General features: G+C 38.6%; 3 protein-coding genes across 6 annotated transcripts; all 3 read right to left on the bottom strand.

Annotated features, from left to right (window-relative positions):
• Positions 1-2,143: 2,143 nt before the first annotated feature.
• LOC130748216 (pentatricopeptide repeat-containing protein At1g52620) lies at positions 2,144-12,229 on the bottom strand. 3 transcript variants are annotated; one of them, XM_057601386.1, is made up of 4 exons: positions 9,116-12,229; positions 7,678-8,031; positions 7,498-7,563; positions 2,144-3,950 (listed from the first exon to the last, which is right to left on the bottom strand). In XM_057601386.1, the coding sequence occupies exon 1, from the start codon at positions 12,094-12,096 to the stop codon at positions 9,628-9,630; it is 2,469 nt and encodes an 822-aa protein (XP_057457369.1). In that variant the 5' UTR covers positions 12,097-12,229; the 3' UTR covers positions 2,144-3,950; positions 7,498-7,563; positions 7,678-8,031; positions 9,116-9,627. The 3 variants fall into 3 exon arrangements, with proteins under 3 accessions (XP_057457369.1, XP_057457367.1, XP_057457368.1); XM_057601384.1 differs by lacking the exon at positions 2,144-3,950 and having other exon boundaries at positions 6,922-7,563; XM_057601385.1 differs by lacking the exon at positions 2,144-3,950 and having other exon boundaries at positions 6,922-7,563; positions 9,583-12,229.
• A 1,173-nt stretch (positions 12,230-13,402) lies between these two features.
• Positions 13,403-16,779, bottom strand: LOC130748595 (pentatricopeptide repeat-containing protein At1g80150, mitochondrial). 2 transcript variants are annotated; one of them, XM_057601825.1, is made up of 3 exons: positions 15,282-16,779; positions 15,040-15,155; positions 13,403-14,479 (listed from the first exon to the last, which is right to left on the bottom strand). In XM_057601825.1, exon 1 carries the CDS (start codon positions 16,616-16,618, stop codon positions 15,443-15,445), a length of 1,176 nt encoding a protein of 391 aa, XP_057457808.1. In that variant the 5' UTR covers positions 16,619-16,779; the 3' UTR covers positions 13,403-14,479; positions 15,040-15,155; positions 15,282-15,442. The 2 variants fall into 2 exon arrangements, with proteins under 2 accessions (XP_057457808.1, XP_057457807.1); XM_057601824.1 differs by having other exon boundaries at positions 15,040-16,779.
• Positions 16,780-18,262: 1,483 nt separating this feature from the next.
• LOC130749078 (uncharacterized) lies at positions 18,263-21,781 on the bottom strand. Its single transcript, XM_057602367.1, has 8 exons — positions 21,609-21,781; positions 20,927-21,039; positions 20,623-20,694; positions 20,169-20,204; positions 19,682-19,727; positions 19,373-19,460; positions 18,921-18,978; positions 18,263-18,466 (listed from the first exon to the last, which is right to left on the bottom strand). The coding sequence occupies exons 1-8, from the start codon at positions 21,685-21,687 to the stop codon at positions 18,416-18,418; spliced, it is 543 nt and encodes a 180-aa protein (XP_057458350.1). The 5' UTR covers positions 21,688-21,781; the 3' UTR covers positions 18,263-18,415.
• Between the last annotated feature and the right edge of the window lie 2,028 nt (positions 21,782-23,809).

Genomic DNA, 23,809 nt, shown 5'->3' with positions numbered 1-23,809 from the left:
GTTGAGAAATTTTTGTTAAGGCTCCACTTAATCATACGATGAAACTCTGAAAATTTATTTTTTTAAAATTCTGTCACCCATTCCAAGGGCTAATACATTTAAAATTCAAGAATTTCGACTAAAAATTGGAAATTTCCACCAACACTCAGAAATTTGCACAAATTTTGGCTTGAGAAAGTTTGGCTATAGCTTCCCTTCATCATATAATGAAACTCTGACAAATTAATTTTTTTAAATTCCGTCACACACTTCAAGGGCTAATACCTTTAAAATTCAAGAATTTCGAATAAAAATTGGAAATTCCACCAACACTCATAAATTTGCACAAATTTTAGCTTGAGAAAAATTGGTTAAAGCACTCCTTCATTACATGATGAAACTTGTAAAATTTAATTTTTTTGGAATTCGTCACTTATTCCATGGGCATTTTTAGCTTTAAAACTCAAGAATTTCGAACAAAAATTGAAATTTTCCACCAACACTCTAAAATATGCACAAATTTAATATGAGAAAGTTTGGTAAGTTCACCTTCATTATATTATGAAACGTGGGGAATTTAATTTTTTTCGGATTTCGTCACTCATTCCATGGGCTGACATCTTAAAAACACAGGAATTATGGCTAAAAACAAAAAAACTACACCGATACTAAAAAAATTCATAATATTAATACTCAGTAAAACTTAGTTAAAGTCTCCCTTCTTTATACCATGAAACTAAAAATAAATTAATTTTTTTTAGATTGCGCAACTAAATTCATGGGCTAACACCTTTAAAACTCACGAATTTCGACAAAAAATTGAAAATTTGCACCAACACTTAAACATTTGCCCATATTTTACGTTGAGAAAGTTTGGTTAAGGCTCCCCTTAATCATACGATGAAACTCGGAAAAATTAATTTTTTTGAATTTTGTCACCCGTTTCAAGGGCTAATACATTTAAAATTCAAGAATTTTGACAAAAAATTGAAAATTTCAACCAACACTCAAAAACGAAGTTCCCCTTCATCATATAATGAAAATCTGAAAAATTATTTTGAATTCCGTCACTAATTCCGATGAAGCAAAAAAGAAGTTTGTAGTTTTAAATAATCCAGTTTTTTTTTTTAAATTCATACATTCTCTGGGCGTATTAACTATATATAAAGGAATAAATAAAATATTTTAAACTTTATTGATAGATCTATTAAAATATTTAAATTTATGTGATCAAATTTTATATACAATAAAATGCTCATGAAAACAAATTTTTATTAGTGAAAAATGTAATCTGAGATTTTGTAATTTTTTTGTCCAACATCTTTTCTGAAAAAAAATATAACCAATAGCTTTAAAAATTAAAATAACTACCAAAAAGCTTCTACTTTACGTCGTAAGCTCTTATTTTCATCTCTAACTTTGAATACCTTTAAGTTGGGGAAAGAAGGTTGAAGTTTCTTTTGAAAAAACCAAATCTTGAAGATAAAGTAAAAACCACCTCTACGCAGCTTATATTCTATCTGCAAAAGAGGGGTGATATCAAAGGATGCTTAAGACTTGAGGACTCAACAATACCAGGCCTTTGAAGCAAATAATTAACACTCTGGTTGTATGAAAGAAGTAGCTAGGACCCATCTCCATTTCATAAAACTGGTAGAGTAGAAAGATTAGCTCTTCCTTCCTAGGCGGAAAACAAAATATTGGATTAAAGAAGAGTCGTAAGGCCGCATTGATCAAATAGATGACTAAGGCTTATAACTGGTTTAGTGTCAATGGACATAAAAATCATGGCATCTTGGTGCATAAAGTTTGCGCTCAAGCATAAAATTCAAGGTTTTGAGGCTTCTCATCCTGGTTGAGTTTCTACAGGGTCAAGCCCCAAGTTGCAAAATATTCTCATCTGCTTCATCAAGCTTGCATAACACTTGAGCTTTAACTTTTTGGTGGCATAGCGAAGATAGTTTATGTTATTTGGATATCTTTTAATTTTAATTATTCTGAAATTTAAACTTCCTTCATTGTGAATTATGAATTTGTGTAGGAAGAAAAGGTTTATTGCTCGCAGATTCCTTCGTGTTATTAGTAAGGTGCTAACCCAATTCAACTTATTAGTCATGTAAATGGTGTTGGAAGAAAACTAGCAGAAAGCAAGAAACTGTATAACAGAAATTGAGAGAGTTGATTGGGGGAAAAATAATTTCTATTCAACTGAATTGATTACACCTAGTGGGGACATAATAAAGACTTTATACTAATTGAGTCAAGCCTTTATTATCACAGTATTTAATACCCACTAATTTCTATTACACATATAATGCACAGTAACTACTACTATATACTAACCCATTACATTTTGTATTAATTCTCAACACCCCCCCTTAATACAAAATCTCTTCAAGCTATTAAACCTCACAAACTTAAACGACAGAAGACTCAACAAAAGAGAAAACAAAACCACAGTAAGTGTGTAAAAAAAAACCCTAATGTTTTTCCTTCTTGATCAAGCTTGAAACCCCAATTAGCTTTCTTAATTCCTTGAACTTGTCAATCTTCAAGGCCTTGGTTAGTATATCTGCAAGTTGGAGGTCAGTTTGACAGTAGACAAGCTTGATCTTGCCCTTCTCCACTTGCTCTCTTAAGTAGTGAAACCTAGTTTCTATGTGTTTACTTCTTCCATGTGAGACCGGATTCTTGGCTAGGTCAATAGCAGATTTGTTGTCAACAAATAGATCAATTTCAGATCCAAAACCAGTCTTCAATTCCTCAAGCAAGGAAGATAGCCAAACTCCTTGACAAGCTGCAGAACAAGCAGCTATATATTCTGCTTCACATGTTGAAAGGGCCACAACAGATTGCTTCTTGCTACACCATGAAACTGGTGCACCTGCCAGTAGAAACAAATGACCCATAGTACTCTTTCTATCAAGTATATCACCACACCAGTCTGAGTCTGAATAAGACACGAGTTTCAGTTCAGTTCCATGGCTTTGGTGTGGAAACACAATGCCATAATCAAGAGTTCCTCTAAGATATCTCAGTATCCTGGTTTCCTTGATTACTCCTTGAGTTGTTGCCCTTGTAAAAAGTCTTTGCCTCTACCTTTCCCTTTGTAATTACTCTTGCCTCGATAGTTGTTCTTCTTAGTGGTTTGTGCTTGCAGGGCTTGATCTGAGGATTTGTCACCAGTTCTTTCAAGAAGCCTCTATTCGTGTGCCTCAAGTCTTCCTTGAAGGTCTTCCACCTTCATGTTTTCAAGGCTTCGGGACTCCTCTATTGCTACAACAACATGGTCAAACCGTGGTGACTATGTTCTCAGGATCTTTTCAACCATGGATTGCACAGTAATGGTTTCCCCACAAACCTTCATAGCATTGGTATGACTAATGATCCTATTGAAGAACTGAGCAATCTTCTCATTGGAATCCATTTGCATCAACTCATACTGCCTTCTAAGGGTTTGGAGTCTCACCTTCTTCAACTGTTCTTGACCCTCGTTGCACTTTTCCAGAATCTGCCATGCTTCCTTTGAAGATTTCACGTTTGAGATCTTCTCGAAGTGGGCTTCATCAACCCCTTGATGCAACAGGCAGAGAGCTTTGAAATCCTTCTTCTTGCTTTCCTTGTGCTGCGTTCTTGTAGCTTTTGTGGCTCTTTCAGCCAGTTCTGGTAGCCCTTGTTCCACGATTTCAAGCACTTCTTGAAACCCCATCACAGCTTTCATCCTTACGCTCCACTTGTTCCAGTTCTTGCCATCAAGAATTGGAATAGCCGCCGTGAATCCTGAGTTCGACGTCGTAATCGACATCGCAATCGCAAGCGGAAGAAACAGGACCAATCAAACGAACTACGGCGGCGACGATGGCCGTGTGCTATCGCCAGAGAAGATGACGGTGATCGGAACCCTCACGGCCCAGAGATCAAACGTGCTCACGATACCAGATGTTGGAAGAAAACTAGCAGAAAGCAAGAAACTGTATAACAGAAATTGAGAGAGTTGATTAGGGGAAAAATAATTTCTATTCAACTGAATTGATTACACCTAGTGGGGACATAATAAAGGCTTTATACTAATTGAGTCAAGCCTTTATTATCACATTATTTAATACCCACTAATTTCTATTACACATATAATGCACAGTAACTACTACTATATACTAACTGTTAGGAACCCAGATTCCTAACAGTGGACCTTGAAAATAAATGCAAGAAATAGAATGAACAGATTGTTTATTTGATGGGCAAATGGAAATACAGAGAGGGAATGGTATCCCAAATCTGACACAGAGCCTAGCTCCTATAGGAAGCTTAGAGCTTCCTACTCATCTCTACAAACTCAATGATCCAAAGATGACCTCTCAACCTCTCCATTCCCTTCTTATATAATGGCCTATTACAATCATATTCCTCTCTCTATTCTGTTAGGTAGTTGCTAGTAATCCCCACTTTGCCCCTTCTAGAATACACTATCCATATTCCTTGGTTGAATGATGGATCAAAGGCTCATAAGTGACATTTGGGCCTGCTTGGAAATCCCAGGGTCTAACAATACCACCTGCTGAAAGATCAACCTTGTCCTCAAGGTTGAAAACAGGGAATTGGCTTCTGATGTTAAGAGTGTCCTTCCATGTTGGTTCATCCGCAGGTTTGCCTTGCCATTGGATCCAGACCTGAGGAAGTGTAGATCCCTGTCTGGTAGTGAAGCGATTAGTAATTACTGAAAAAGGATGCACACTAGCCACTTCTTCTCCTGTCTAGTGATCTAGAAGTTGTAGTTCCACAGAATTGTTTCCAACTGCTTCTTTAAGCAATGAGGCATGGAAAACAGGGTGCACGCGGCCTCCTTCAGATAATTGTAATCTAAGCCACCGCGCCAATCCTTGCAATTATAGGATAAGGGCCATAGTAGGGAGCAGTCATCTGGGGACAATCACGGGTCACAACTGAATTTTCTCTAAGAGCCCTGAGCTTGATGAAGACCCATTCAAATCCCTCAAAAACAAAAACAGAATAGAAAGATAGTTGGCACACAACCCTCATTTCAGTCACCTCATCAGAATACCAGCCACTGCAATGAACAATTCTGCCACAAAAACACAAGTGATCAACACAGCTTCTACCTGGATCCCATAGTTGCAACCGGAAAGAGTACCATATGCATAAAGTGTTGGGCCAATTACAATTGATGAACAGTGGTTGACACAGCAGTGAAACACCATCTACAAAAATAAGCCTCTGCAGTAGCCAGGTAGTGCAACCCTCAACAGCTAGGCTCAGCACTCTGATATTTCCCAAGCCATTGTCTCTTCCACTTCCCGCCTTACCTTGGACAAACTCAAGAACTGTATTGTGGTCATCAACTTGATACCACCCCTTTTGCTCATGTCTTGACCCCGAAGCATTGAGCTCTTCACTTGGAGAATCCACACTTTGAAACCCAACAATCAATTCAACAGAGGCATTTAACCAGTATGTCCCCGAACTTGATTGACCCTGTGATAGAGATGGTGGAACCCAATGACTCCCACCCCGATCCCCCTCCTTTTTTTTATTGCCCAGAATTGAAAACATCATCACAAATGCAGTAAAAACTTGTAAATCACCTGAGTTGTTTTTCCACATCCTTTGCAATTTTATTTGTGACTCTGGAACATGTAATCTGACTCCATATTGACCCTTGTAAATGGATAATTTGGGTTTAAACCCAAAAACTGAAATGGCCCACTCTCCTGCAGTTTGTTCGCTGGTTGTGTCCCTTTCAATACTGTGGTGGCTTGCCTGTTTAGCTACATGTGCAGCTACGACCTCCGTGACGGTGCCGCAATAGGGAGGAGGTTTTGATGGGGGTCTTTTGGTCGACCCACATGTCGATAAACACTCCTGAGTTGAGCACCACATGCCCTCAGTGAATCCGTTGCCATTCTTCTCTGTTGTGTCCCCAGAATTCTGCAATTCCTTCCCTTTTTGGAAACGTGTCGATCTCTGTATTCGAGGTGATAGGCTTGTCTTCATCTCCATGTGTGACCCGTGTTTGCCTTCCTGGTTATAACATTGTACCACTTCTGTCTTTTGGGCCCAATTGTTTGTTTGGTCCAATTCCAACCATTTGAGGCTTGGGAGACTTGGGCTTGACCCATTTGTTGTGTCAACCCAATTCAGTCCCTTACCCATTCTTCCTCTGTGCCCACGATCTATTTCCTCACAACTCGACAGAACAAGCGGTGCCAAGAAACCCCCATCACGCCACAACTCCGGCGGCCTTGCCGGTGGCGGGGGTGGTTGTACTGCTTCCTTCCAACAACTCCGGGGAAAACAATTCTCTCCTTCCCACTTTATAAGTTCAAGCGTACTACCTGAAGGGTTTGGTGGCTTCGCCGGCGGACGGGTCGACCCGGCTTCCTCTTCCGCTTGCTTCTCATGCGTTCCTTCTTCCTCCTGCTTCGTCGGAGTGGAGAGTTTCAACATTAGAGCCTTGGCCTCCGGGATGGCTTGCATTTCCTTCAAGGTCGTCGGTCCCTTCTCTGTTTCCAGATCGCGACTCTGAATCGCCACCACCTTCTTCCCAGTTTGCTCTGGGGTCTTCTCTCCTGATTGTTCTGGTCCTCCATTTCGGCTCCCTTCTTCATCAGCGGGGATCCTCTTTCCCATGGCTCGTTCCATCATCAGAACCCGGGGTGAAAGCAGATCCTTCACCGGCGTTTCTTTCACTGCTCCCCCAGAACCGCCTTCATCAGCCATCGTCTTTCCCAAGGTTCGCTCAAGCATTGCGAGCAAACTCGCTTGAGTTTCCTTCATAGTGGCCTGCACATCAGCAAGAGTAGCGCGAAACTCTGAGATCGTGGTTTTCAGCGCATCAACCCTGGCTTCCATTTGTTTCTCCTTCTCTGGTGGCTTGCACTGGCTCTCCTTCGATAATCCGGCAGGTCGGACCATTTTGTTAGGAACCCAGATTCCTAACAGTGGACCTTGAAAATAAATGCAAGAAATAGAATGAACAGATTGTTTATTTGATGGGCAAATGGAAATACAGAGAGGGAATGGTATCCCAAATCTGACACAGAGCCTAGCTCCTATAGGAAGCTTAGAGCTTCCTACTCATCTCTACAAACTCAATGATCCAAAGATGACCTCTCAACCTCTCCATTCCCTTCTTATATAATGGCCTATTACAATCATATTCCTCTCTCTATTCTGTTAGGTAGTTGCTAGTAATCCCCACTTTGCCCCTTCTAGAATACACTATCCATATTCCTTGGTTGAATGATGGATCAAAGGCTCATAAGTGACATTTGGGCCTGCTTGGAAATCCCAGGGTCTAACACTAACCCATTACATTTTGTATTAATTCTCAACAAATGGATGTAGAGAACTTCCAGTTTGTGTTGGAAGCAAGAGAAGCATATTTGCTTATTTCTTGTGCTTATTACACTGCCAATGCACCTACAAGTCACAATTAATTCAAAAGGTTTTCTACAGGCAACAAACAACAAACACCAGTATACTAAGTCACAAAATTCTCACTGAGCCATCGAAGCATCTCTTGCATCTGCATTATCTGAGTCTCTCCTCTGCTCCTTGCTTCTTAATCTGTGAAGGCCATAGTCAAAATGTGGACAAATGCATCAGTTAAAGACAGTTGGGCATGGTAACACAATAGTAAACAGAGAAAATTTCAAATGAAGACAAAAGGTTTTGAAATACCCTTGGTGAGATCCTCATGGCAAAGGAGCAGTCCTGTTTACGGTAGTGGCAACAGACAAGCGAGGGAATCGACACCCTGAAGTTCTGCAACGGGATGTGCACTTCACCAGTTGACTTTTGAGAGGGGGCAGGGAAATCCTGTTTTTGGCGCAGGGCCGCAGGCAATAGGCAGTCCAGTATCCTTTTGATGGCAGCTGCAACTCCAACTCCAATGTGTCCTTCGAACCAGTAGCAACTTGCGACCCTCTAATAGTAGTCATGTAAAATTTTAACTGTTGAACCCTGCATATTACTCAGGTAGCAGCTGAAGACAATGTCATCTGCACCCAATTTCACACTACCATCCATTTCCACCTGCAAGGATGAATTGAAAAATAAATATATTAGAATACCAAAATCATTATAGCCACCAGGAGCATATTATCATATTTCATCTTTGGCTGGAGCTGAAAGTTACAATAAAGGGTTAGCATATTTGCATTGGCTATATATATGATATGACTTGCTCTCTTCAAGAGATATTAACTTGCTCTGTAATGTTTTCAACCACATAACGAGCAGATACTAACAAACATAATCACAACAGTTCTCCTTTCTTTTCTTCTTTATTACTATACCAGTTCAAGAAAAAATGAGATGAGTTCACTTGAAATTAGTCAAACATGTGAGCTTCTTATTCAAAAGAAACAAACATATTGCATCTATGTGCAAAGAACACCATTTCTTTCCCTCACTGATGACATTCTGATATGCTACCCTCAGCTACATACATTATACAACAAATCTGTTTTCCCCACCTTAAGCTACATAGTACCAAATGTCAAATTATTACAATAAAACCCCTCTCTGTACACCACTCACTTGATGCCAATTGATAATGACAATTGACTTAAAAACTTGAATCTCTTGCTCGTGTTGTTCGGTTAGAACCGAGAAGTTGGTCAATTCCTACAACACCATACCATCAAATAGCTCTGATTTGTTGTCAGATGCTCTAAGGAATTCAACCTACTCCAAAGCTGCTTCATGGGGCTCAGCTTGTGAATTTGTTATTAGAGTTGGACTTGGAGAAGACTGAATGTGAGTGAGAAACAAAACAATAGGCAGCGGCAGCAATTGGAGGCAACAACAACTACAATTTACAAGGGCTCTATTGATGCGGCGGCTTAACCATGAGAATAATGGTTGAATTGGAGTGTTTTCCGCACATACTCATCCCATGAAGCCAGGTCAAAAAGCCACTACCTCTTGGTGAGTCAATGTGTGTGTGTGTGTGTGTGTGTGTGTGAGAGAGAGAGAGAGAGGCTGCGAGAATGATAATCCATGCATAATCTAACTAGCTGCCAAGATGAAGTAGAACTGAGTGCCCTTTTAACTAGACTTTGAACTATTTCCCAATCTAAGTACTGAATTGCCAAAAACTGAAGAAATAACTTACAGGTCATGATATTCATGGAAAATTTCTTTCGATGTTCGTAGAAACTGTGAAGGACTGGGAGAGCTTTCAGAGCTAATGAGTACAAGAGGCTAAGGAAATTGGGCTTTTGCCACCCTTTAATGTAAATTTTCGAGCGTAAGTAATACAGAGATGCACCTGATGCTTCCACTTAGAGGAAACTAAACTGTCATGCATCCCAGGCCAGTATATACATGTCTTGCAACTGCGTAATTGATATCAATCAAGAATCCCTATATTGTTTCATGAAGCTGTCTTCCATGCTTTGACGCATTGAGTAAATAACCCACTTTTTAAAGCGAGCCAGGGTCACAAGATAACTTGCACTCACTGTCTCTCTGATACGTGCTGCCACAAAGCATACAAAATATGGACGTCTGTTTTAAAATTCTGTGTAAGCCACATTATGTGCATATTCACATAAGAGGCAGGCAAGTTGGTTGACTTACAGTTCTGTAGAATTTCCCAATGCAGTATGGGAATTTCTTCATTCCCTATGGTATTATGACCTTTAGATCTTCATCTTGCTGATCAGAAAACTTAGAGTCTTCAATCAAGGTCTGTAAAATAACTGAAGCCTCTGAGAGCCTTCCCTGATATATGTATTTGTCTAATTTCAGGGAGTATGCAACAGCAGTTTGGAGTTCAATCTTATTCAGATCACATGATATAATATTCTTCCATTCTTTTGATAGTCCTTTTTGGCATAAGCCATGTAGCAGAGCAGTGAAACATACAGAATCCATAGGAAACCCCATACTCAGCATCTTAGTTTGCAATGATTGAGCAATGCCAACCATTCCATGCTTACAAAGACAAACAATAACAGAATTATAAGCAGCAATCACAGGGCCCCATCCATCTGATATCATCATTGCAAAGAAATCCAAAATCAAGGACCTGTCAATTTCGTTAGACTCATTTTTTTCAACAAGAACTGGACTATTTGTGATATTTGTTAAACCATTTATCAAATTATGGAATGTAGCATCATTTGGAGGACAATTGTTCATCAGCATTAGCTCAAAAAAGGATGTTGCTTTTTCCGGTTTACCGTCCTTAAAAAACCCTCCTATTATTATAGTGTATGTGAAAACATTAGGCTCCAAATTGAAAGATTGCATCCCTCTAAAAACTCTCTCTGCTCTGCCCATATCTGCTATCTTGCAGAATCCATTGATCAAGGAGGTATAGGTGACCACATTTGGCTTGAATTTCTGTTTCATCATCTGTCCAAACATCTTGAGTGCATTACTTAAGTCATGCTGCTTTACATATCCATCTATAATTGTGGAATAAGTGTATTCATCTGGAGCATGATGCGCATTTTTCATCTTATTTAAGCATGATAGAGCATCTTTCATCTTTCCAAATTTACAGAAACCCTTAATCATGGCATTATACCCCACAATGTCAGGATCTTTACCCTTTCCTAGCAAGACTTCAAAAAGCTTTTTTGCCTCATCAAGTTCATTATTTCTAATAAACCCATCTATCAAGGTTGTAAAAACATATACATCAGGTTGAACGTTTTGATCAAGCATTTCTGAAAGTAGCTGTTTTGCGGCAGGAAAGCTCCCTTTCTTGCAGAGACCACTCATCAGAACATTGTAAATTTGAGCATCAGGAAATACACCCTTCTCCATCATTTTCTCCCGGACCATCAGTGCAACATCAATTTCCCCAGAACGAACAACTCCGTGGATAAAAGCTCCATAAGAAACCAAGTCCGGTTTATCTCCTGTTTCAGCAATCTTGAAAAACATATTTGATGCCTTCTCATAATCACCTTGCTTGCAATAAGCATGCATGAGGGGCGTATAACTGAGCTTATTAGGAAGCAATCCCCTTTCTTTCACCCTGTCTAAGAGTTCATGAGCTTCTTTAATCCTTCCATTCCTGCATAAAAAGTTAATTAGAGTATTGTAAGTTACAATATCTGGCTCACAACCCATCTCAGACATTCTTCTCATCGTCTCAGCTGCTTTCTCTACCAAACCATGCTTGTGTTCGGCATCAATAATAGTATTAAACACCTGTACATTCACTTTCAATCCCCTCGAAGCAATTTCTACCATAAGCTGATCAACCGCTTCGAACTCCCCTGCCTTGCAAAATCCATTAATCAAAGCCCCATAAGTTTCTAACGTAGGCAAAAATCCTTTCAATTTCAATTCATTGAGAACTCTAGTTGCACCTTGAAGATCACCCTTCTTGCAACACCCATCAATAATCAAATTATAAAACACCACATGCGGCACACAACCCTTTCCCCATCGAACTCTAATCAACCTCCTGCCTTCCTCAACTTTCCCCGAGTCGCATAGGCCCTTCACCACTATTGCGGTGCTATAGTTATCCACAACCGCACCTGCACCACCATCATCTGTTTCAAGCATTTTCTCATACAGCTGACGTGCAATTTCAACTTTCCCATTTTTCACTAAACCCTGCAGCAATGAATTGCTAGCAACAACACTGGGGAAACAACTATGCATCTCACGCACTGTATGGAATAGCTGGAGGGCCCTATCAACCAACCCAGATTCTCCATATGCAAGAATCAAACAGCTCAATGCTTCACGGGTAGGCTTCAAGTCTTGAACTCTCATATTTTCCAACGCCAGCTCAATCTCCGAGAACACTCTGGACCTGGCCAAGAGCTTGAGAAGAGAAGAATACGCAACCCCATTGAGAGAAGGAGAAAAGGGTCTGGTTGAAACCCAGTCAAAGAACTTCAAACCCAGCACAGCGTTGTGGACTCGGTCTATGACGAAATGGGCAACATCAGAAGCAACGATATCGGATTCAGCGAAGCGAGATTCGAGGGAATCCTGCCATTGTTGGTCGGAGTTGAGGATTCGGATTACGTCGACGACGAGGTTCTTGATGCGTGGAGGCAAGAATGCGGTGCCTCTCGGGCGGTGACGAGGTTTGATTCGAGAGAGGATGGCCTTCGACATTGGGTTTGGAAATGAGTAAAGGAAAGGTTTCAGTTTGAAGGAACAATGTTAAGGTTTCAAGCATTTGTGTTGCATGTAGTTGCAATCATGATGGGAGAAGCATGAAAATGTATCATCTTCACTCTCCAGACTCCAGTGCTTGTGTTTTCTAATTTTAATCCATTTAATTCAGATTTTTATATTTAATTTCATCTTCTAAATTATTCTTAGCTATTTTTATTTTATTTTATTTTATTAGTTTTAAGAAAGTTATTCTGAATTTTGTAAATCTATAATAATCATAACAATTATCAACTTTATAAATTCACGACAATAGGTGATAGTAGCGACAAGACAATGGAGGGGCCATATGGTAATGGTGGTAGATGTTGATGTTACAGGGCGGTAGTGGCGAAGATGACTATGGAGGTAGCAACGACAATGGTGGTGACAGTGGTAGTGTAGGTGGTCGTGCCAGCTTCGGCAGTGGTAGGGAAAATGGTGGAGGTGGTTGTGGTGGCGAAGATGGTGATGGTAGTGAGGTAGATGTTACCTAGTGGCACCGACGATAATGGTTGTGGCGGTAACGATGTTTGTGATGACGATTGTGGTGGTGGAGTCGGTGACGATGGTGGAAGTGGTGGTGGTCAATGCATTAACAACGACAGTGGTGGTGGCGACGATAGAGGTGGTGGTGTTGGAGGGTGGTGGTGGATGTGGAGGTAGCAACGGTTGTGGTGGTGGCAATGAAGGAGTTGGAGGACAGTGGTGGTGGTGGCGCTGGTGAAAGTGGTGGAGGGTAATGCAGGCGATGATGGAGATGACTGCTGTGGAAGGTGTGGTGGTGATGGAGGGTTGTTTCACTGTAAGAAGGAGTGAATAATATCATGGGAATTCGAGAATTAACTATTTAGCACTGTTGAGGTTAAAACCTAAAAGTGAGTGATTATTTTAATTATCACCGATTTTTGAACACTCTAATACACTTATATTTATCGGCGGCCTAAATTTTTCTCCATAATTAATTGTTTTTGTTACTATCATCACATATTACACCTTTTGGCTTCTATGTCTTTTCTTCCTATATTTTTTGTCCCTTTACGGTTGGTTTATATATAAGCCATGGAATATCTACAACATTTTTTTTATTGTTAGTGCTATGAGAGAATCGAAGTGTCGCTATCATGATAGTTAGTATACTTATTTACTATTTCCAAATCGACCATCCCTGATGAAACTTCCTAAGAGGGGTAGCAATCCAACATAATTAGCTATTTTGATGATTTTAAAAAATTAATATTGATACGAACAACTGATAAACTTCGCATGCTTTCAAGCTACTTGTTTCTCAGAAAGGAATAGGGATTAAGATTGCCATGTTTTATCTTGGAAAAAAAAATACTAGTGCCAAAATTTATATTAGAATCTTCTAGCCAAAGTGATACGGTATGCTTATTGATTTGTGAATGAGTAGTTCTTTACCACTTCATTCCATCAAACAATCACAATTTTATTCTGTCAAAATTCTGGTAATCTTTCTAGCTAGCATTGCTCTTTCAGTATATTGCTTTGTCTTCACAGACCTGGTTGAAGGTAACCTCATCAGGAGCAATTCCCACTTTCAGTAAATTCTCTTCCCATTGAATAAAGACAAAAAGTGAAGCAAAAGCCCATTGCAGTTGATAGCGTTCATGCTCTTGGTCCATGGCTGCGCAACTGGAAACAACCAGCAACTATGTCACCACAACAGACCCATGCGAAACTGCACAGGATTCTCCACCATGTGTTCATTATTCCTTTTTGGTCAAGATGTTCTAACCATGGCCGTATACAAATGTTGTTAATGGCGGATGGCGGATGGCGGAGAGCAAAAACCCTGCCATGTTCGACAAATAATGATGGCGGATTATGACAGGATATCGGCCATGGCGGAGAGCCAATAACCCGGCATGAGATTCTGCCATCGTGCCTCCATGGCCGATATTTGATAACACTGCCATATACCGGATGTCTCATGTCTATGGACAATCACAAAATTGAAAATCAGTCTTCCTGTGCAATATTCCTTTGTCCCTCCCATGCCCTTCACAATAGTTTTCATAGCAGAACTGCAGAATGATAATGCAACTTCTCCAATACACCTCAACCAAACTTGTCTACCCAGACAAATAAATTGATTATTCTTTAAAACAACAGCTTTGATTGGAGACATAAACAAGAGGATACCTTAAAACCAGGTGGAAATCCAGCTATTATCCGTCATCAACCCAAAGCAGATAATAAGCAAAAAGTAAGATCCATGCTCTAAAGCATAAAACCATCTCTGGAAACCTGTTCACTCCACATGTACCTCATTAAGCCCATTGCATACTTATCGTTATGCTCAGTGCAGCTAAAAATGAACCTACAGCACATCACCAGTATAAGGAAATATAAAAAACATGAAAGCAAACAAGCATATCTATCCGAAAAACAATTGTCATATGAATCAAAATGTAATTTTAAAAAGAAAATGTTATGAAGGTTTATATCTGATCATTGATATCCAATAAGGATAAAAGTCACCTATTTATAATGAATGTTGTGTTCTTCACCATGATTCTGAAATCAGTGAGTACTACATAACTATGTTAAGAAAAACAACTGTTAAAATTGGCATTCATATAATCAATCAATATATATACTCATAAATATGCATGTTCCTTAAACAAGTCTGCCCTAAACATGTAAGCCATAGCAAATAAAATGGATATTTGATTTATTACAATTGAAGCTCATAAAAAGATTTGCTTCATGATTAAATCATACAACAGTATTCTTTTTTTTAATGAAAGAGGTGGAACAGAATAGCATATAGAACCTTCATAACAATCCAAGATTGTCTGCAATATAGATAATCACAAAATTGGTGCATGTGTGTGACACAAAGAAAGGATGTTGAACGGAAGAGGAGATAGAACTTACAATAGTTTATATGGTATTTGCCTCTTGAACAATCATCTTGGCTGAAATATTATGAAGGACGAAGGATGGTACAACAAACTAACTGAGTGGAAACTAACTAGTGTTTGACTGCTGGCCTGGATGAAATGCCATCAAATTTCAGGCTTGTTAAAATTTTCAAGATGTACAAATGAATGGAATAAAAAGAATATCAGATCCATTGGGGCTGTTGTCTCATAAAAGTCAGCCGATTTCCTGTTTACCTATTCCACTAACTGAGGCTATGTTTGGATAGCTGATTTCCTGTCCACCTAATACACTAACTCAAAGCTTTGTTTGGATATCCGTGGCCTCAGTGATGATAGCACACACTTCAAGACAAAAAATGAACAATTTTTTTCTTATAGATTTCATGAAAGTCTGTTCATGTTGAACCCCTGGACAACATGGTCTGCATGGAAGCCAAATGACTGGAAGAGAAGGGAGGCTTTCTACTCTTGGCCAGCGTAAATATAATCGTTGCTTTCTGAACCTTCCCATTTCTTTTTAGGCCTACCAGCAGCATACAGATTGTATCTACATTCGGAAACCAGTTCTTCAGCATAGAATCTTTGCACATGGTATATGCCAAATCAAAATCCCCACTCTTGCACAAATAATGAATCATAGTCTGGTAAATCAAAGAATTAGGCTTATACCCCTTCCCGTGCAGAGCAGAATAAACCCTCTTCGCCATATCAACAAAACCCGCCAGGAAAAAACCCTTGATCACCAAATTAAAGGTAACCTCATCCGGTTTAATCCCAACTCTCTCCATCAAACCCATCACAGCATTAGCATCCCAAGCCCGTCTCGCACAAACCAAAAAATGAACCCGAGCATTAAACGTAGTCAGATTCGGCATACAACCCTTCAACACCATACGGTTCCACAACCCATTCCCAATCTCCCACCTCCTATGCTGGTAAAACGCAGCGATAAGAGTAGTATACGTAACAACATCCGGTCGAATACCCTTATCGTTTTCCGACTCTAACATAAACAAATAAGCCTCTTGCAACTTCCCCATATCACAAAAAGCCTTAACAACAATGTTGATAGAATAAACATCTAATCGAATGTCGAATTTCAAAGAAGCTTGTTCCAAAAACTCAACAACATAGTCAAAATGCTTTGTCTGAGCCAAAACCTTAAGAGTAGCATTAAAAGACTTAACAGTTCTACGAGAAGAATCCATATGGTAGAAAGTTTCAAGTGCGTGTTGGGTCATACCAACCTTCCCGTAGAGCCCGATGATTCTGACGATGAAGCCTTCACGGCGAGCTTGGGGGAGTTTCTTCTGCTGCTCGAGAAGCTGCTCAATGTAGTCGAAGCGGCGAGCGCCGGCGAGGCGCGAAACGGTGTCGTCGAAGGCGAAGCGATTCTCGATGAGGAGGCGGTTGGTGGCATTGGCTTTGAAGAGGAGGAAGAGCTTGTGTGGATCACGCTCCGCTTTGAGCTTGTCGAGAGCAGGGGGTTGTAAGGGATTTTTGGCGGCGGCGGCGGAAACGGCGGAGGTGGTGAAGTTGCGGAGCCTGCGAGTGGATCGCAGGGAGAGCATGATCAAGGTGAGAGAGAGAGTGGATGAAGATCATGCTCGTCGGGATTGACGGCGGAGGAGACGGTGGTGGTTGTGGCGGAGGAGGAGGTAGGGTTTAGGGGAAGCGCCACCATTGAGTGATGGGGTTTTCGATTGCCCCATTTTCAGAGAGAGTTAGAGAAACTACTACATACATTTTTGATATTTTTTTAGGGAAAAAAGTATAAATATGTACAATTAATAAAAAATTATTGTTTTGTTACACTAGATTTTTATTATATCTTCAAATTACATAGTTATTAAAAAAATAATGAGTCTATAGCGTGCATTCGACTATGAGTGAAGCATGGCGGAAAGCTTGTCTCAACCATGATGAGTTTGTGAGATGCTTGAATTTGGAGTTGCTTGAGGATGGTTTGAGTCGATTATGTTTGGTTTGGACACTCCTCGAACAAGGAGTGGTCAAGTTGATTGGAGATGGAAGCTATATTGAGGAGAGCTAAAGTATGGGTTTTGGTTTCTTGATGCGTGATGATATTGGTAGATGGATTGTGGGGATGGAGGGATATGAGCTTGGGGGTAGCTCCTTTATCACGAAAGTCATGGTGTTGAAGCGCGTGGGACAATGGCGGGAGGCATGTAGAGTGCAAATCTGATTGTGCGGAACTTGTGCAGCTCTAGATGATGACGGTTTTATTAGTTATGAGCACCATATTAGAGACATTAGGGTCTTGCTAAGGCGTGATTGGGAGGTGTCTATCTGTTGGATTTTGAAAGAGTGCAATGCAATTGCAAACTGACTTGCTAGACTAGGGGCTCGACTTTCCACTATCTGTGTTAGGATTTTAGAGAATCCTCATGTCAAGCTAGAAACTCTCATGTTGAGAGATTCTATGCACGTTCCTTAATTTATTTTAGCTTCATCTTATTTCTTGATTTGTTAAAAAAAAAAAACTAACCTATTAAAATACCTTTAGAATCTTAAATAAACTCTCGGTCTTAGAATGCGCAATGCAACTCTACCTACTTTCAACTTACATATTAACCTATAATTTTATTGGCCTAATTATATATAAATTTGTTTTAGTACATTTTAGCTCACTGATCTATAATCTTATTGACCAATTTACACATAGGTGTATTGTTCTTCAAAATTCAAATATCTTATCAGGAAGCAGGTAAATAGGCTATTAGGCTTTAAAAAATGCCATATTAGGTTGAAAAGAAAGTCCATCATAATTCATAAGTAAGAAAGCCAATCATAAGTAATAGGTCAGACGTATGCCTAAAACATTTTGTGGAAACTAAGCTTATTTGTGAATATTCTAGCTCAACGCAACTTATTTCCACCCATATCCATTCGGTTCGGGGATCTCTGCGGAGAGACTAAACTCCCTTACTTTGTTAATTTAATCTTATCTAGTCCTGAATATATTAAATGAATACTGTAGTAAACACATTTATAATCAAATGGGCAGTAATGTTGATCTGCATCTTTAAGTGACTATTATCTTTTAGGGACTAAAACGATTAACTCAAAATTTGTCTTAAAGTTAAGTCCAATGTTTATGGTATCAATTCAATAAATGGGCATTTGAAGTATGAACAAGGAGGCATTTCCCAAGATTGACTCACCTAGCAACATAAGCTTAAACTGCACCAATATACAGTATAAGGAACTAGGCAAGAAACTTTGCATTAATTCTTAACATTATGTTGTTAATGGTACAAAATGACACTCTCAAGTTCAAGAAAAGTATGATATCTGCCCAGAGTTCTCTCGGAGGTTTAGACCTCAGTTTGATTTAGATTCATCGTTTAGTCTTTCGAAGTTATCACGAGCAACCCCAAAGCACCAATGAGAATATACTGCAAAGAAGAGACAGTGTTAGCACAGTTCATATTTGCTGCAATTGAAAATCTAGGATTTCATTGCTCTAAACCAATATTTACTTTAGACAGGAAAACAAAGAGTTATAGCCACTGATTAGAAAATCAATGGACAATGGTCAATAGTCAAATCAATGTAAAAGTATAGCAAATTTATGGAGTTGCTTTTATCTATTCCATTAATTTTCTTATGAATAGATATAGCTCCTCATTTTTTTCTGTCTAAAGTGAATTACACAAAAGAGTCAAATCACAAAATCTATGTTGTGCATCTTTAAAATGGTCATGATTTATTTCATAGTATAAATCATGTGGTTGGTTAGCGAGAAAATCAGATATCAAGACAAAACTATAAGTTTCACCATTAACATAAATAAAATAACCAGCTTCAGCTAAATTATAACACAATAGATTGTTAGAGCAAAAAACAAACCTTGATGATAGGCTTTTCTGTCATAATAATTGTCACCCAGCCAACATAAGGTAAGAACCTGCCATTGACAAATATAAGCAATGGTAACAAAATACCAAAAAAAAACAGAGAAATTCAACTAAATTACTTCATACTATAAGACAAGAGAATGCAGAACTGCAGGTATCACCATAGGATAAACTACAATTAAACCTTGGCATATATTACGTAGAAAGGTTCAACAATTGTTGGATATTTCACATATGGGTAGTTTCTCTTCTTCTGACATTAACTACGTCGCATTAAAATGCGCATTACCTTAATGTCACAGTCACACAGAGAACTCAGGCATGCAACCTTTATATTCAATTATCAATATGGGATTGCCACAAGTGAGAAATGACATTCTCAAGATAGATTTAGATAACACATTTGCAATGAGTGGAGCAAGTGTCATAAAAGAAATGCTATACCCGACAGCTCTACCCATAATGTGGTGCCTTTGCAGCCAAAGCTGACCATGAGCATACAGAAGCCTGTCATCTCCATAGTTGTTATCTCCTGCCAAAGAGAGCAAAATATGAGAAGGGAGATCATTAGATCAACAGATAGTCACCAACTAAAATGGAGGACAAAAAAAAAATTATGAAGTAGAATATTGGATAAAAGAATGAATTTCAAATTTGCAACAAGGCTCGGCTTTTATAATGCAGGGCCTAAAATAAGCATTGTTAGTTATGTCTGTAAAAGTTTTTAGTCATGATTCATGAACTAGTCACCACCTTTCGTGAGAACATCAACCTCTCCATTATCTTCCCTTTCATGTACCTACAAAACGATCAAGTATTAGACTCCCAAAGAGGACAATCTTAATTATTGTTAACAGCATGATAATAATAAGTGAATATTTAAGAAAGCATAAAGAATGTTAAACCAGTGAAGAGAATTAAAGCTAGGGGGATTCAGGAAGTTTTTCTTTGGAATGAAGTTTCTGATTCTTGATACTCTCCAGTTTCCACAATGTTGTCAGTGACAACAAAATTCATCAAAGTAGTTCAAGCAAGAGCAGGGGGGGCAGCGTGAAGGAGGAAATTCTAATGTATAAGGTATGATAAATAAGGAAAACTTAAAACAGTAGCTAAGCTGACAAGACCTGGATAAAGAAATGGGTTCGTACACACATCAAACTGCGTAAGCTGATGTGCAGTTACTGTTTCAATAGGCATTCCGACACATTCATGATATGAGAACAACAAAATGGGTTCTTACCTTGATTACACGATGAACAATTGGAATCTCACGTCCCTGAAGAAAAAAGGGTACATGCCCATAGAGCATGTCAGTCAGTAAGATAAGGAAAATAGTGAGAAAAATATTAAAAAAAAAAAAAATCAGCAAGAACAATGGCAACTTCTTGAGAGAAAGTAGCAATCACAAGATAAACAAACAAATTAAGGTAGAAAGATGTCATACATAATGATATTACATAAGTGTGCAGCTATTTAGTACGAAGAAACTCGTCCTAAAGGCGAGAGAGTCTAATAATCAATTTGATGACAACACATGAGAAGATTTAACTTTAAACACAGATTGGCATGTAATATTCATAACTTCTTAACGTTAACCAATACGACTGAAAAAATCTCTTTTTTAAGTCAATGATGTCACAAATATGAATTGGATTAAGAAAATTATAAAGAATAAAACTGAGAGTTGAACTTACATCCACATTAAACACCACAATCTCCCCTGCACGAATTGGTTCTTTACTCATGCGCAAGAACAAGATGTCCCCCTGAATTTAAAGCATGAAAGCCAACATTTGTCAACTCCACAAAGAAACAGACAAAATATGTTGACAAATAGTTTGCAAATATATGCAGGTTCTCTCTTCTTGCTGACGTATTCAGCAAACAATCAGCAAAAATGCAGAATCAAAACTATATAAGACACACAAAATACTATTTATCGTAGGAAATATTTGACACAACCTTACTGAAGCATTCATGTATGGAAAATTAACATACCCGCTTGAATCCTGGTTCCATACTTCCAGAAAGAACAACGACAACAGGCGATTCACTGCCAGTGACACACATCAACGCCTTCCATATTATTAGTGCAGATGTGACAATCATACCTGAGGAAGAGTACAAAACTACCTCAGTAAACAAAACCTCTATAGATAGACCACAAATCCAGGATGCTGACAATACTTGTGACAAAATCAGCACAACATAAATGGAGCAATTATCAACCAATTGCATTATGGTCTAGAAGCAATCAAGCAATTCTATGGTCTTCATATAATCAACTTAAACTAACATCAGCGGACAAAAAAACCTAACTTGAGCAAAAGGGGAGAAATTCAACAAATCCAGCTTCTCAATAAGAAAAGTGATTGAAAATTAAAGCCTGGAATCAATAACCTGTGAATTCCCCTCTACTGGAACAATCAAAGATAAACACCACATTCAAAGATTGAAGAACACATGTTCCATACCATTCCCAATCATAATACTAAGAGCTATTGACATAAACCCTAAATGGAGCAAAGTAACGATTTTGATTGTAAAAGTTAAATTTCCTCTGATTTCAGAGTCGACCCAGATCATTATAGCACCCAGTGAGACCATAGATAACACAAAGACACTACATTTTCAACAACAAAAAAATGGATTTCGATCAATTCAGAGAGAGGGAACGAACCGAGAGTAACAGCCTGGGTGAGGACCTGGCGGATCTGAAGAGATTTGACAGAATCCACAGTCTCACCGATCCAACCCATTGCAGCAGCTTCTTCTTCTTGTTCTTCTTCTCTCTGTGTGTTTGTGTGTGTGTGTTGCTGCAATAGTGTTATGCTGCCACTCTCGTAACGTTTCTCAGGGGCTTTAACTGACTCACTTAACCAGCGTTATTAAACCGGTTCGGGTCGAGTATTGGATCGGTCATGCAAGCGACTCGATCTGGACCGGCTAGACTCGGCCAAAAAACCGCTGTACCCGGGAGCACATATTTCTTAAGCCAAATAATTATACAAAATAGGGGGCACAAACCTGTACAAAAGTTTTTTTTTAAATATTAATCTATTTCGAGTCAACCGGTTCGACCTGTGACTCAGTGGTTCGACCAGCGACCCATTGACCCAATATTCCCACCGAGTTGATGATCGGGTCAAGTTTAATAACACTGCACTCAACTCTTTCCTATTCTACGCTTGGCCAAGAGGGCAATTTTTTCTTTTACAATAATAATCATGATTTAATTTTATTGCATGATTTTCTTGTCCTAGAAAAAGGTAAAAGTTCTATTAGTCATTTTTTTTATAATTTTTTCTTGATTGAAATAATTGATCTATATTTTTTCAACGATATTAGTGACTAGTTTTTTCAATTACAATTATCCACGTTAAATAAATTTATTTAATTTCTTTTAGGTATGTATATATATATACATTAATGACATTACTAATTTTTTGGTGAATAGGCAAACAATGACATTACTAATTAGTTATTAATTTCAATTTTCATAATTATTTTTATTAAATATTAATTACAAAAATTCTAGAACATATGACTAAAATATTCCCTTTGAGGCCTAGCCCCTCCATGTTACCCAAAAAAAATTCCCCTTGAAAAAAAAAAGACTAAAATATTTTTTGAGGGACTATGCGCATTTTATTAAGTTGAAAAGACCGCATCTACGAAGAGAGTGTTAGCTACATTAGGAGGGGGATCATTCCACCAAAAATTATATGGGTAATTAACCGCAAGGGAAGATATGGTATGTGCTACATTATTTGCTTGCCTTCTGACTTGCAAGAACTCTACCTTCATAAAGGGAGAAGCCAAAGCCTTGCAATCCGGAATGGGCATATGAAGTATGAACAAGGAGGCATTTCCCAAGATTGACTAGCCTAGCAACATAAGCTTAAACTACAGGAATTCGGACGGAAGTGGTACCTGTGGGACGCCTTCTTCTTTTGCTCTTAAAATCACCATTTGATTCCTTTGTTTGCAATTTTCTTGTTTTGGCTATTTCATCTGTCATCTAAAAGGGATGAGACAAGCACCATTGAACGCAGAGTGGTGAACCCTTGATTTCTCATTTTGTAGCTGTAGCGAACATAATCCTTTTGATCTGTCCATTATGTTGTTATTAGCTTCTTTTTCTTCACTTTCATATGCTGCTCAAGTTAAGTCATTATCATATAAATCTGCATATGCATTTTGCAAGAAAGAAGAATCAGCTTCACCCTCTGTTGATTTCCTTTCGGCGGTGCTGTGAGATTGAAGAGAAGCGGAAGACATTTCGATCCCACCGTCTTCTGTAACTGTAAGTTCTCTCTTCCTCATACTCTAATCAATATATCTGTTCAGTTCGGGTGGGTCATGGGATTGATTTCATACTTGATTGTATGAACAAAAATCTAATTAATTGTAGCTGAGAAATCAAAACTTATATGGAATTGCAGCATCTCCATTTTGGTAACACTCTAAGGTTATAAAGGAAGGAATTCATGTGCAATCAGTTTAGTAGTTTTCGTGTCACATTCATCCAATTTGGTTATGCTTCTGTGCAATGTTATGTTCCTTCTATATTAATAATTTATTTATTTTTGACATTTTCCTTCCTTCCATAATTTTCAGCACTAGCAATTTCAGTTCAGAAGCATCTCAAGTTTGAATATCATCCCTCTACCAGCGACGCCTATTGGATTGTGAGTTCCAACTTCAAATCCTCCCACTACTGATAGCTTTTTTTCAATTTAATTCTTGCAAGCATTTCTTATAAAATCATATTTCATGCTTGCAGATAACATTTTAACCCCATATCTCTATTTCGCATTCATAGTTTATTTTTCGATATAACCAGTCCTATCAATTCAATTGCTATAGGCAGCATTCTAA

This window comes from Lotus japonicus, chromosome 3 (assembly GCF_012489685.1).
Source record: "Lotus japonicus ecotype B-129 chromosome 3, LjGifu_v1.2".
Classification (NCBI taxonomy): domain Eukaryota; kingdom Viridiplantae; phylum Streptophyta; class Magnoliopsida; order Fabales; family Fabaceae; genus Lotus; species Lotus japonicus.
The sequence above is the reverse complement of the archived record's forward strand: the minus strand, read 5'-3'. Positions and strand labels throughout refer to the sequence as shown.

Bases quoted from the DNA above. Each gene is read 5' to 3' on its own strand.
- LOC130748216 (XM_057601386.1), bottom strand. From the start codon at position 12,096: ATGTCGAAGGCCATCCTCTCTCGAATCAAACCTCGTCACCGCCCGAGA.
- LOC130748595 (XM_057601824.1), bottom strand. From the start codon at position 16,618: ATGCTCTCCCTGCGATCCACTCGCAGGCTCCGCAACTTCACCACCTCC.
- LOC130749078 (XM_057602367.1), bottom strand. From the start codon at position 21,687: ATGGGTTGGATCGGTGAGACTGTGGATTCTGTCAAATCTCTTCAGATC. The intron at 20,205-20,622 runs GTAAGTTCAACT...TTTTTTCTTCAG, and splicing joins TTGTGGTGTTTAATGTGGAT to GGACGTGAGATTCCAATTGT. The intron at 18,979-19,372 runs GTATAGCATTTC...TGTCAATGGCAG, and splicing joins ATTATGGGTAGAGCTGTCGG to GTTCTTACCTTATGTTGGCT.